The sequence below is a fragment of the Cydia strobilella genome, chromosome 24 (assembly GCF_947568885.1).
Source record: "Cydia strobilella chromosome 24, ilCydStro3.1, whole genome shotgun sequence".
In the NCBI taxonomy this organism is placed as follows: domain Eukaryota; kingdom Metazoa; phylum Arthropoda; class Insecta; order Lepidoptera; family Tortricidae; genus Cydia; species Cydia strobilella.
In genome coordinates this window covers 6,780,979-6,793,416 of record NC_086064.1, presented here as the reverse complement: position 1 = coordinate 6,793,416, position 12,438 = coordinate 6,780,979, and the positions used below count along the sequence as shown (strand labels likewise).

The 12,438-nt window shown below is 38.9% G+C and overlaps 1 protein-coding gene across 3 annotated transcripts; it reads left to right on the top strand.

Annotated features, from left to right (window-relative positions):
• Positions 1-5,143: 5,143 nt before the first annotated feature.
• LOC134751994 (zinc finger protein 208-like) lies at positions 5,144-12,405 on the top strand. 3 transcript variants are annotated; one of them, XM_063687541.1, is made up of 6 exons: positions 5,144-5,379; positions 5,545-5,680; positions 7,126-7,209; positions 7,879-8,139; positions 10,004-10,997; positions 11,260-11,479. In XM_063687541.1, the coding sequence occupies exons 1-5, from the start codon at positions 5,221-5,223 to the stop codon at positions 10,990-10,992; spliced, it is 1,629 nt and encodes a 542-aa protein (XP_063543611.1). In that variant the 5' UTR covers positions 5,144-5,220; the 3' UTR covers positions 10,993-10,997; positions 11,260-11,479. The 3 variants fall into 3 exon arrangements, with proteins under 3 accessions (XP_063543611.1, XP_063543610.1, XP_063543609.1); XM_063687540.1 differs by having other exon boundaries at positions 10,004-11,001; XM_063687539.1 differs by lacking the exon at positions 10,004-10,997 and having other exon boundaries at positions 5,151-5,379; positions 11,260-12,405.
• Positions 12,406-12,438: the final 33 nt, after the last annotated feature.

Genomic DNA, 12,438 nt, shown 5'->3' with positions numbered 1-12,438 from the left:
TTGCTTGCGAACTGTAGCCTCTTTACAAGGCCGATTAAACCAAGGTCGTCGCTTTGCTCCCGCTGCTATTACCGTGTTGGGAATGAAACAATCCATTCCCAGCAGTATGGTCTCGGCAACATTGGCTGCGCAGGAGTCAGGATCTTCTGATGTGAAGCAGAGCTGCCTCCATGGGTACGAAGCGTAGAATTCACGCAGTCCGTCCCAATCTGCTGATTTATATTGCCACACGCGTCGCGAGCTAGTTGGCCGTGGTGGATCGGGCCGCGCGCAAGGCGCCTGTGTCCGGACGAGGCAGTGATCGGACGAACCGAGAGGTGCATTCACTGAGATGGAATATCCGTCCGGACGTGTAGTCAGCAGGAGGTCCAGTAAAGAGCTAGTATGATCCTCGATGTCTGGTATTCTCGTGGGAGAATGTACCAGTTGCGAGAATCCATAGGCCAGAGAAAATTCGTGAGCAGACCTCCCCGCGTGGTCGGTGGACCGGGAACCAAGCCACTCAACGTGGTGGGCATTAAAGTCCCCTAAAATCACCAGCTCTGCGGAAGGGTACTGCTCTAGAAGTTTGTCAGTCGTCGATTGCAGGTGCTCGAAGAGCCGGGTTGTCTCCGTGTTTCCGCTATGAGACCTGTACAGGCACGCGTAGACACGAGTGTGGCCGCTGTAGTCCACACGCACCCACAGAACTGACAGGTCCCTGTCTTCAAAGGCATGGAGGCGGCGACAGCAGACCTCCTGCCGGGCATACATGCATACACCAGCGCGTCTCATGAACTTGTGTTCAAGTGTATAGCCGGGATATAGTAGGTATGCAGTGTCCGCCGGGCAGGATATCTGCGTCTCCGTTAGAAATAGGATGGTCGGCTGCGCAGATTCCAGGTGGTAATGGACTGCGCTCAAATTTGAGTGTAATCCCCTGATATTGCAGAAGTCCACTTGTGTGGAAGGGGATGCCGCTGAGAAACCATTTCTTTTTTTACCCTTATTTGCCATGTGTTGTTGTTGTTGAGTGTACAAAGAGGGTTCGGGGCGTTGACGGCTTAAGGGACAAGAGAACAGAACAGATCTGCCAAAGGAATATGTAGGGTAGTGCGGTTCACAGGCACGGCGTACGGAAGGGCCCCCGGTCCCCCCCTGGTGCAGCAGCCGGGTCCACTCCGGTCTCCTTCTCCGGCACGACTACTACATCAAGGATTTTACGCGAGGTTGGTGGTTCAGCCTCCCAGGGCGGAGATTAAGTAATCCCTGGGTTCGGGAACCCTACTGACCTGCGGGCGGCCAGCGGACAGCCGTTTCACCGGGTCTCCCTGATCGCCGCACCTGTACGCCGCGTCCATACAGTCCAAATGCAGTACCGTGAGTTCCGTAGGTCCCCCGTCGTCAACACACCGCACCCTCGTTGAGCTCTGGCAACCTTACTCACCGGCAGGAACACAACACTATGATTAGGGTCTAGTGTTATTTGGCTGCGGTTTTCTGTAAGGTGGAGGTACTTCCCCAGTTGGGCTCTGCTCTAGATCTGGAATGACATTCGCTGTGTTGTGCCCTACCACACAAAGCGAGATGACATTCACAGTGCCCATACCTCTCTTTTGGACGTACTTTAAGGACATACCCGGGTCCGGACGTAGTTTAAGGACATACCCCGGGTCCTAAATAGGGCCCGGGCCCGGGCCCCGGGTCATATCATTTACATATTCTATTTAAAGGTACTCGTCACATGCAGCCATTTATAAATGTATACTAAATTAATTCCTAATGATGTTTGTTAAACGCTGATTTTACCTACTCAGGTTTAACTGGATATTATTATGCATTTTAATAGCTCGAATATATGTACATTAGGTACGTATATATAATTAAATGATAAATAAATATTCTGTTACCATTAATGGACCTTGGCCCATTCATTATATGTAATATGAGCGCAATAATAAACATTTGAGTGTGAGTAAATTACAATCTTATTTGAAAGATTACTTCGAAAGCTGAGTAGACTGCTAGTCTTATAAATTATTTTTGTTTAGAATACCTTTGGTGATGCCACACATATGACATGCTTTATGCTTAATAACTGAACAGAAAGCATAATTTATGCACGTTCATATATTTTTTAGATTTCAGGAACGTGGTGGATTTTTTAATTTGATAAAAATCAAAATATAATTCTTCTTGGGTAAATCAAAGGACTTAAAAACGACGTTAGACATGTTTCGAGCAAATACATGGTTTTTGTTAAGTTAAAGCTCGAAAACGCGCTAGGCCGCGTGAGTCTTTGTCCATTGCACGTCGTGTCACTATTCGTTGATCAGGAGCTGCTGTAAGCCGATTTGCGCGTGCACGCGCCTAATAACTGAATTTTCTCATTGTCGTCGTCTGCTCAGAGATCATCGTAAACAGGATGAGTCGTCGTGAGACAGACATCACACGGCCTACGCGTCATAAGCGTCAAGACGCGGGAAAAGACATCACAGCCACAGCGTATCCCACCCTGTATGGAGGTAACGCTGGGTTGTATCGTTAGCCTAAATTACGTCTTATCTTCGTAGATAATTACACTTAGACGAGCCTGAATCTTGTCATCAATAGTGTACTGTTCTGAGCCTTAAAAATTCCGTATCGCGGACAAGAACTGCTAGTGAATTTTAATACATTTCACAAAAGCACATATGTCTTATGAGTTTACTCGTATTAAACTGTTTCAAATCGAATTAAACTTAATGCAAAGTTGACCACAAATTGTATGGAATCTTAGTCAATTAGGTTTTATGAAGAACAAATTAGATTTTGTTTAAATATCCTAATACGTAAAAGTATATATATATATATACAACCTGGCTATACCTAATATATGTATACCTTTTTGAACCTGCATTGCTAAACTTTCCCGTGCTTCTTAACAATACCTTATAACTCAATTGGAACAGTAAACTTGTGTACCTAGTCGGCTCATAAGTTCTGTCACTGGCCTTTAAAATTTAAATTTGGAACTCCTAAAACAAAAACCGTTCTGCATTTGAATTTCGAATCTTTATTAAATATTTGAGTAGTATAATTTTGCAATTTTCTGTTTTCTTCAACATGGAGTGGACGCTTAAAGATAGCCGTACCGCAATAATTGCACTATATCGTTGTGGTCACTCGCCGACTAAAATTTTTAAGCTACTTGAAAATTTAAAATTCTCTCTAAGATTTGTGTATCGTACCATAGAAAGATACAGTGAGGTCTCTAGTTTAAATGACAAGAAAAGAAGCGGTCGTCCGCGTACAGCTAGGACTCCAGCGGTTGTACAAGCAATTAGGGCACGCATTGCCAGAAATCCCGCTAGGAAACAAAAAGTTATGGCCCTCCAGATGGGTTTGAGCAAAAACACGGTGAAAAGAGTGCTTAATCAAGACCTGAGACTTCGTGCTTATAAACGAAAAACTGGCCATCTTCTCAATGGTCGGCTTAAAGCTTTAAGGCTTAAAAGATCTAAAGCTTTATTGAAGAAGTACGCTAAAAATAAGCACCGTTGTATACTGTTTTCGGACGAGAAAATTTTTGACATAGAAGAAAACTGTAATAAACAAAATGATAGAGTGTACGCTCGCAATAGTAAAGAAGCGTCTAATAGCATTCCCCGTATTCAAAGAGGTCATCACCCTTCATCTGTGATGGTTTGGCTGGGAGTTTCTTATGCGGGCGTCACTAGTATGCATTTTTGTGAGAAAGGAGTAAAAACTAGTGCCAAAGTGTACCAAGACACGGTGTTGACTAATATTGTGAAACCACTATCCCATACGATGTTTCTAAACCAGCATTGGGTTTCCAGCAGGACTCTGCTCCAGCCCATAAGGCAAAGTCTACACAAGCCTGGCTCGCCTCCAATAAAATCGACTTTATACGGCATGAAGATTGGCCCTCCTCTAGCCCAGATCTTAATCCTTTAGACTATAAAATATGGCAGTATTTAGAGGAAAAGGTGTGCTCAAAACCTCATGCAAATCTAGACTCGCTGAAAAAATCTCTTGCTACGGCAGTGGCCAATATCGACATGAAAGTGGTGCGTGAATCCATTGACGACTGGCCACGAAGACTTCAAGCCTGTGTAGATAATTATGGCGGTCATTTCGAATAAATGTTATACATTTAGATTCTCTAGTTTATAAGCTTTCAAACGCTGTACAAATTATACGGAATAAACTTAAACTTTTGATTTTATTTGATACTATGTATATGACAGAACTTATGAGCCGACTAGGTATAACATACACATATGTACATGGTAGATAATTATTCCTACAAATATGTTTTCAGAAATAAATATGCTATGATAATATTGATAATGGGAAAGAATGCAGCAAAACTTTCAACTCTTAACATCTACCTGGTTTTTATATCTGAAGAATGAAGCTTGAGAAATATAATACATGATCAAACGAACTTCAAAGTGAAGTTCGATCAGTATTATATGAGTAAGCTTCATTCGAAGATATAACTACCCTCCCTCCCTTATACCCGGAAAGAAAGTTTTGCTTTAGAAAGTAAAGTCTCTAAAAATAATGAGCAATGGCGGCAAGCCGCGCGCCCCATCAAGTAAAAGTAGGGATAGACCTGTTTGAGTTAAAGTTTTTGCTACCTACTTTAAACATGCGATGAGTTGCCTAGTAGGTTAAAGGACTACCTGGTTTTTATATCTTCGAATGAAGCTTACTCATATAATACTGATCGAACTTCACTTTGAAGTTCGTTTGATCATGTATTGTCTTAAATATATTTTTATTCTCACTAATATTACACGAATTTAAATAACTCTGTTTCCTAATTATGCTGTTTTAGTATAATTCTTTACATATTTACTAGTCTTCTCGTAATATATCAGTAAAAGTGCAGAATAATTTATGTCCATGCGCAAAAATTAATTTTCTCAAATTTCTAAACGAAGCACCTTATTTGAGTCACTATCTTATGTGTGTTCTATGCATTAAATAAACAAAGTTTTAAATATTGACTCAAATATATATATAATGCTAACAAATATGGTAGTCCGTTATAGCTGTCAAATATGCCCTTTGTCTCTTTTTAACAACATGGCTTACACCATGTTGAATGAGATAGCTATATTTCTTGATCCCGTTACATATAAATAACGGGTAATAGCAAAATGTCAACATACATATTATATTGAATAGGATTCTATTTTTCTCGATTACTTGTAATTTCTTAATAAAATCATGGACGTAGAGAATTTAAAGAGTTGGGTATCACAACCAGACGTCTGTCGGTGCTGCCTTTCAGCCAGCGGTACCTGGGACCTTACAGCATCGTATGTAACAGAGGCTGGGATCAAAGAAGTATTTTCAAACATTTTACAGGAATGTTACGGGATATCTGTAAGTGTTATTTCAATATCAATATGTTACTTATATCCCTACGAATACATAGTAGTGCTTTTATATCTATCCTTTAGTAAATTACTCGATAATTCTTCAAAAAATCGTCAAAGCAGTCATCCATGTATCTAAAAAATTTGTGGAATATATTTCGATAAATTTCAGCTCTCGTACTTATCAGAGTGGGGGCCAAGTCGGCTGGTGTGTGCGCTATGTGTAGGACACCTGAGGCACGCCACCAGCTTCAAAAATCAAGTGCAAGAAGCAGACAGATACTTTACAGAATATCTTAGTAAGAGAGGTTGGTACTTATTTAAAATGTTTTTTTTTTTTTATACTACGTCGGTGAAAAACAAGCATACGGCCCGCCTGATGTTAAGCAGTCTCCGTAGCCTATGTACGCCTGCAACTCCAGAGGAGTTACATGCGTGTTGCCGACCCTAACACTCCGCACCCTCATTGAGCTCCGGCAACCTTACTCACCAGGATTTTTAACATGATTTGGTTACTACCACTCAACCTGGATTATGGGAAAATTCTAGCATATACATATGACAGTGCTGTACTGTCAAGGATAATATGAAAATTCTGCAAAACCTAAAATTCTCTGTAACATCTATGTAGCTAATCTATGTTCTCCAATTCTCCCTTAATTGCTCAAAGGTTAACTGGAAGAAATCCCTGAAAGGGATAAGTTTGCCTTTGTACAGCAAGTACATATGATCCAAAACAAACATCATAGATGCCCTCGAGTTTGTGCTGAAACAAAAATGGAGATGGGCCGGCCACATAGGAAGATTGACAGATGACAGATGGACCAACAAAGTCACAAAGTAGCCAGGACCCCATGGCAAAAGAAAGGCGGGAAAACCCATAACAAGGTGGTCCAAGGATATTATAGCCACAGCCGGAGAAAATTGGCTAATCAAGGCAAAAGACCGAGAAAGGTGGAAAGATATGGAGGAGGCCTATACCCGACAGAGGTCCTTAAAATAGTAAAAATGGAAAACAATAATATTAGAAAACCTTTTTTTTATCATGTAAAACTATTTAAGGAAAAATGAAGGCTTAAATAAATAAATAAAATAATAATTGCCGCGCACCGCTATGGAACGGACGCTTGCGCCGCCTTGCGCGTAGTACTTAGTTACTTAACCTTTGGCTGTATGTTACGAATCCGGCTACCATGTGACATGCATAGCCTACTGTGGGGCCACAGGGCATTGACTAATGATGTAAGATTTTTTTTTTTATAAAATATTCTTATTCTTAAATTTTGATTTATTTTTAAGATTTATTTTATTTTATGTTTTAACTTGAATTTTATTGCATTAAAAATTAAGAATACCATTAAACCTGGATATGGGCGGCCCAAGACCGAAAAAAATGAAGAATCTGGAAGAGGCCTATACCTCTTAGGAGGGTTCTGGACTAATTTTTTCAACATAGGCAAATTAGGTTTAAATCTTAGATTAAGTTTTGTTACCCAGAAATAAAAGGCTTTTTAGGGTTCCGTACCCAAGGGGTAAAAACGGGACCCTATTACTAAGACTCCGTTGTCCGTCTATCCGTCTGTTTGTCACCAGGCTGTATCTGATGAACGGTGATAGCTAGACAGTTGACATTTTCACAAATGATGTATTTCTGTTGCCACTATAACTAAATAGTACGGAACCCTCGGTGGGCGAGTCCGACTCGCACTTGGCCAGTTTTATTTTTATTTTATTTATTTAAACCTGTTTTCAGACTGCATTGAAATGATAAAGACTGAACCAGATGCGGACTACAGTGCAGATGACTTTGCTGAAAAAATGGAAATTCCTAGATCAGGTATACATATAGCATAATTGTACTTTTTCAAAATTTCATCTCTGAGGCAATCTTAACAGGCCAATTTAAAAATTAAATACGCTTACAGACAAAATATAAACAAACTACAAATTCAATATAAACAAACCTTATTGAGTTCTTGCTAAGTAATGAAAGTATTCACCCCTTGAATGACACACCTATTATGTATAATAAATAATAAATAAATATTATAGGACATTCTTACACAGATTCAGGGGCGTAGCTAGAGGATATGGCGCCCGGGGCAGTCACCAAATTTGCGCATTTTGCCCATTTTGGCACCCCCCCCTTGGATGGCGCCCGGGGCACTTGCCCCCTTCACCCCCCCCCCCCCCCCCTAGTTACGCCACTGCACAGATTGACTAAGTCCCACGGTAAGCCCAAGGAGGCTTGTGTTATGGGTACTCAGACAACGATATATATAAAATATAAATACTTAAATACATAGAAAACGCCCATGACTCAGGAACAAATATCTGTGCTCATCACACAAATAGATGCCCTTACTGGGATTCGAACCCAGGACCATCGGCTTCACAGGCAGGGTCACTACCCACTAGGCCAGACCGGCCGTCAAATAATGCACCATCATATAAGAGATGCGCACGCAGAGATATTTAATAAGATTTTTTTTACACTTCATTTCAGACACAAGTCCATTGCGAAAAGATGTAAAAACAACATTAAAACAAAATAAATCTGCAAATAGAAAGAGACACAAACATTCAAGGGCTAAAGAAAAAACAAGGAAAGACTCTGACTGTGATTCTGATACTCCTTTGACATTATTGTCGAAAAGAAGTCAGGATATTGATAGAAATAATATTGATGTCAATATTGATGATAATATGGAACACATAGATCTACAATGTGAAGAGATTGATGATAAAACAGATAATCCAATAGCAGGTTAGTTGTATTTTATTTCATGTTGAAAACAGTAAGTATATTTGTGACTTTCCATGAGAGAAGGGTCCTTAAGCTTCATCTGCAATAACGACCTTTTTATCAGAATTTCTGTTGGAATTTTGGATGAAAACGTCCTTACTGCATTTTTTTTTCTATACTACGTCGGTGGCAAACAAGCATACGGCCCGTCTGATGTTAAGCAGTCTCCGTAGCCTATGTACGCCTGCAACTCCAGAGGAGTTACATGCGCGTTGCCGACTCTAACACTCCGCACCCTCGTTGAGCTCTGGCAACCTTACTCACCGGCAGGAACACAACACTATGAGTAGGGTTTAGTGTTATTTGGCTGCGGTTTTCTGTAAGGTAGAGGTACTTCCCCAGTTAGGCTCTGCTCTAGATCTGGAATGACATCCGCTGTCCTGTGCCCTACCACACAAAGCGAGAGGTTATTCACAGTGCCCATGCCTCTCTTTTGGACGTAGTTTAAGGACATACCCGGGTCCATTTAAAGCATAAGGACCCTTTCTGTTACCGCGATAATTATTTATGAAATAAAACTACTTAAAATATATCGCGTTTCTGTTGTTTATTTGTAATCAAAGAGAATATATAGGATAGAGGGGGTACTGTCATAGTAAATTTTGCAGTCACAGTAAATTTACTGCCATCCATCGACACACGATTAAAACTAAAACTAAAAATATCAAAAAAATGTATATATATGGATATGGATGAATGATTTCTTATTTGTATTTATTATTTTTATATGATTTTGACCCATGTTCTTTCACTGATATGTGGTAAAATTGTTAAATAACAAACGAAGCCGTCATCGCCATCTAGCCGAGAGTTGGTATTAGTGGTAGCGCCATCTGTGCGAGAAGCAAATTTTCTTGATTTCCGAGGCACATAGGTCTTTGATTTGTAATAAAAACTCTTGCAGGCTTACAGACGATCCCAAAACGCTCACAAGATGATATAATATTTAAAATACATTTCAACGTTTCGAAATCTTTGCAGCGTTTGTGGTCAATGGATGACATCCGTTATTGTGTTACCATTAAAGATAATGATATGTTAAATTAATTATAGATGATTTAATCTGCTTAAATACGTTTAGTTGTTACTACTCGCCATTAGATGTCGCTAGTAGATATATATAGACAAAGATAGATATAACTCCGTAATAGATACATACAGTCTAAGGAAAAAACGTGCCTCGAAAATCAAGAAAATTTGATTATCGTTCAGAGGGCGCTACTAGTTTTGGCCTACAGTCGTATAGATGGCGTTGACGGTTTCGTTTGTTATTTAACAATTTTAACGCATATCAGTGAAAGAACATGGGTCAAAATCATAAAAATAATTAATGCAAATAAAAAAAATCTAATATATTAAATACATTCTATCGTATTTTTATAAATCTTCATTTTTAATTTTAAAGTGTGTCGACAGATGGCAGAGAATTTACTGGGGTTACAAAATTTACTATGACAGTACCGCTCTAGTATAAGTTACTCTATGATATAGATATAGGTCATTAATAAAATGTCACAAAGATTTCTTTTTTTTTCACATTCCTCGTGAAATCGAATTAATCATACGTTACAGCTACTCTACAGTCCCTGGAGTCCTACTCATTGCAAGTCTGTGCTACTAACGCTTGATGTGTGCTTGCTTGCGTTTATTTTATTGTTAATATATGTGCGATTTTCAACCAAAAGGGTACTTATTGTCGCTTGTCAGTAAGGCGCTATTTCCATATAACTTCAATTAGAAATCGACCTTATCAACAAGCGACAGTGTGGTACCTTTTGGTTGAAAAAATTTAGTTAGTGTCAGTTATTTTTATTTTCGTTTCCAGGCCACCAGCCTGTCAAAATAAACGCAATCAAGCAAATATCAGAGCGGAGACGCGTCATTTTGACGTGCGGCGCCGTTCTGCGGGACACCACGGCCTGCCCCTTCCGCCACCACAAAAGCTGGTTCCAATGCTTCTTCTGCCATGAAAACTTCATTCAACTCAATTTACTAAGAACCCACACGAACGAAACGCATTCTGACATAGAGGGAGAATTAAAAAAAATTAAACGCTACCCGCGCTCGCTTCAAATCGAAATTTCCAATTTGGAATGCCGCCATTGCAATTTGAATTTGACAGATATCGAAAACATGCGCCGCCATCTTTGTGACGTCCATAATAAGGTTATTTATAGGGAATGCATCGCTGATTATAAAGTTGATGCGAGTCCCTACACATGTCATTTGTGTACGCAGGAGTTTCATGTATTTAGAACATTGACGACGCATTTAAATGAGCACTACGCGAATTGTATTTGTGATGTTTGCGGGAAATCGTTTCTTAATTCTAAAAGGCTTAAGGTTCATAAACGCACGCATGACACTGGCATTTTTCCGTGTTCAGAATGCGGGAAAATACTTAAAACGAAAACTTCTAAAGCTAATCATATGGAGAGCGCGCATTCGAAGCGCGTTATAAAGTGCCAGATATGTTTCAAGCCTATGAAACACTATAATGATAGAATCAAACACATGTCTGAAGCGCATAATATAACGCATAAATTTAAATGTCCAATTTGCTCTAGAGAATACAACATAAAGCATTATTTGGCAACGCACATAAGACAGACGCACGGGCATAAGAATAAAAAATGTTCTGAATGTGGCATGGCGTTCATAACTAACCATGGTTTGAAGAAACATATGTTGAAACATACGGGGGAAAAGCCGTATACTTGTTCAGTATGTTGTAAAGCTTATGCGAGGAGTTATACTTTGAGAGAGCATATGAGAGCGCATGAAAATGATCGGAGATTCATGTGCCCTGAATAAACAATGTAGGTTTTATTTTAATATGTTAATCCACGGTGGATTATCCACCGGACAAGCTTATAATAGTGCCATTGCTGAAATACGGCAGGCCTAGAGTTTGCATCCTATTTCTGTTTATATGGAACATCCAGTGTGTAGTGGAATCCAAATACCAATTTTACATACTTACGACCGCTAGTGGTGAATAGGGAAAGTAATAATATAAATATTAGACATGCACCTATTGATTAAAGATATATAATACAAATTGTTTTTAATTCTTTTCAGAATCATCGAGCTGGAAATCTCCAAGAGTGACTCCCGAAAGCTACATAGAAAATCGCCATCTTAGGTCAAACATCACGCTAATATTGAAAAACTCCACAATACTACCTTTCAAACATATTAATAAATATAAATACACCTGCCTATATTGCGACAGCTCATATTTGTTTTTCAAACAATTAAAAATACATATTAACGATAAACATAACAATGTCACCGAAAAGGATATATCAAGGCGTTTAAAAACACCTAAAAACTTAATAAAAGCTGAAGTTAGCGAAATAAGGTGTAAGCTGTGTGATATTACATTAAAAAGTATAGATATTTTAACAGAACATTTAGTTAAAAACCATAATAAAATTTACTACAATACTTCCAAGTTCAAACCATCGCATGGAATTTTAGGTTTCGACTTGACATCCGAAAAATTCCGATGTCACATTTGCAAAAGAGAATTTCGATTTTTCAAAAACCTTTCGATTCACATGAACGAACACAGCGCCAATTTCGTATGCCATTATTGCGGAAAAAAGTTCTTATCTGACCATAGATTGCACGCACATGTAAAAATGCATAAAGAAAATGATTTAAAATGTAAAGTTTGCGAAAAACAATTTCGCAGTTCTTCCGCTAGGGCTTATCATGTCAGAAAAATTCATAGTAAGACTGCTTATAAATGCCCAGAATGTGACGAAGTGTTTTTGCAGTATCAAAAACGGATGCAACACTTGGTAGAGGCACATAACCTTAAAAAGCCAGAATATAAGTGTGATATATGTCATAAAAACTATGCTAGCTCCGGGGGCCTTAGCGCTCATGTACAGTATGCACATTTGAAAAATAGGGAATATCCGTGTCAAATATGCGGAAAAAACTTCGGTTATAAATGGACTTTGAAAAAACATTTAGTTGTTCATTCCGGGGCTAAAAATTTTGAATGCAAGTTTTGTAGTAAACGATTTGCTGAACCTTATACTTTAAAGGTACATTTGCGTATACATTTAAATGAGAAGCCCTATTCTTGTGCAATATGTAAAGCTGCATTTATACAAAAATGTAGTCTAAAAAATCATACACGTGTTCATCATCCCGATTTGGAAATTGATTTTAAAAAGATATAAATGTTTTTATAAATATATGTTTATAATTGCTAAATCTGTTTTATTTCATTTTAAGTTTAAT

Excerpts from the sequence above, each read along its gene's own strand:
- LOC134751994 (XM_063687539.1), top strand. The coding sequence starts at position 5,221 with ATGGACGTAGAGAATTTAAAGAGTTGGGTATCACAACCAGACGTCTGT. Across the intron at positions 5,380-5,544 it reads AGGAATGTTACGGGATATCT|CTCTCGTACTTATCAGAGTG; the intron begins GTAAGTGTTATT and ends GATAAATTTCAG. Across the intron at positions 7,210-7,878 it reads AATGGAAATTCCTAGATCAG|ACACAAGTCCATTGCGAAAA; the intron begins GTATACATATAG and ends ACTTCATTTCAG.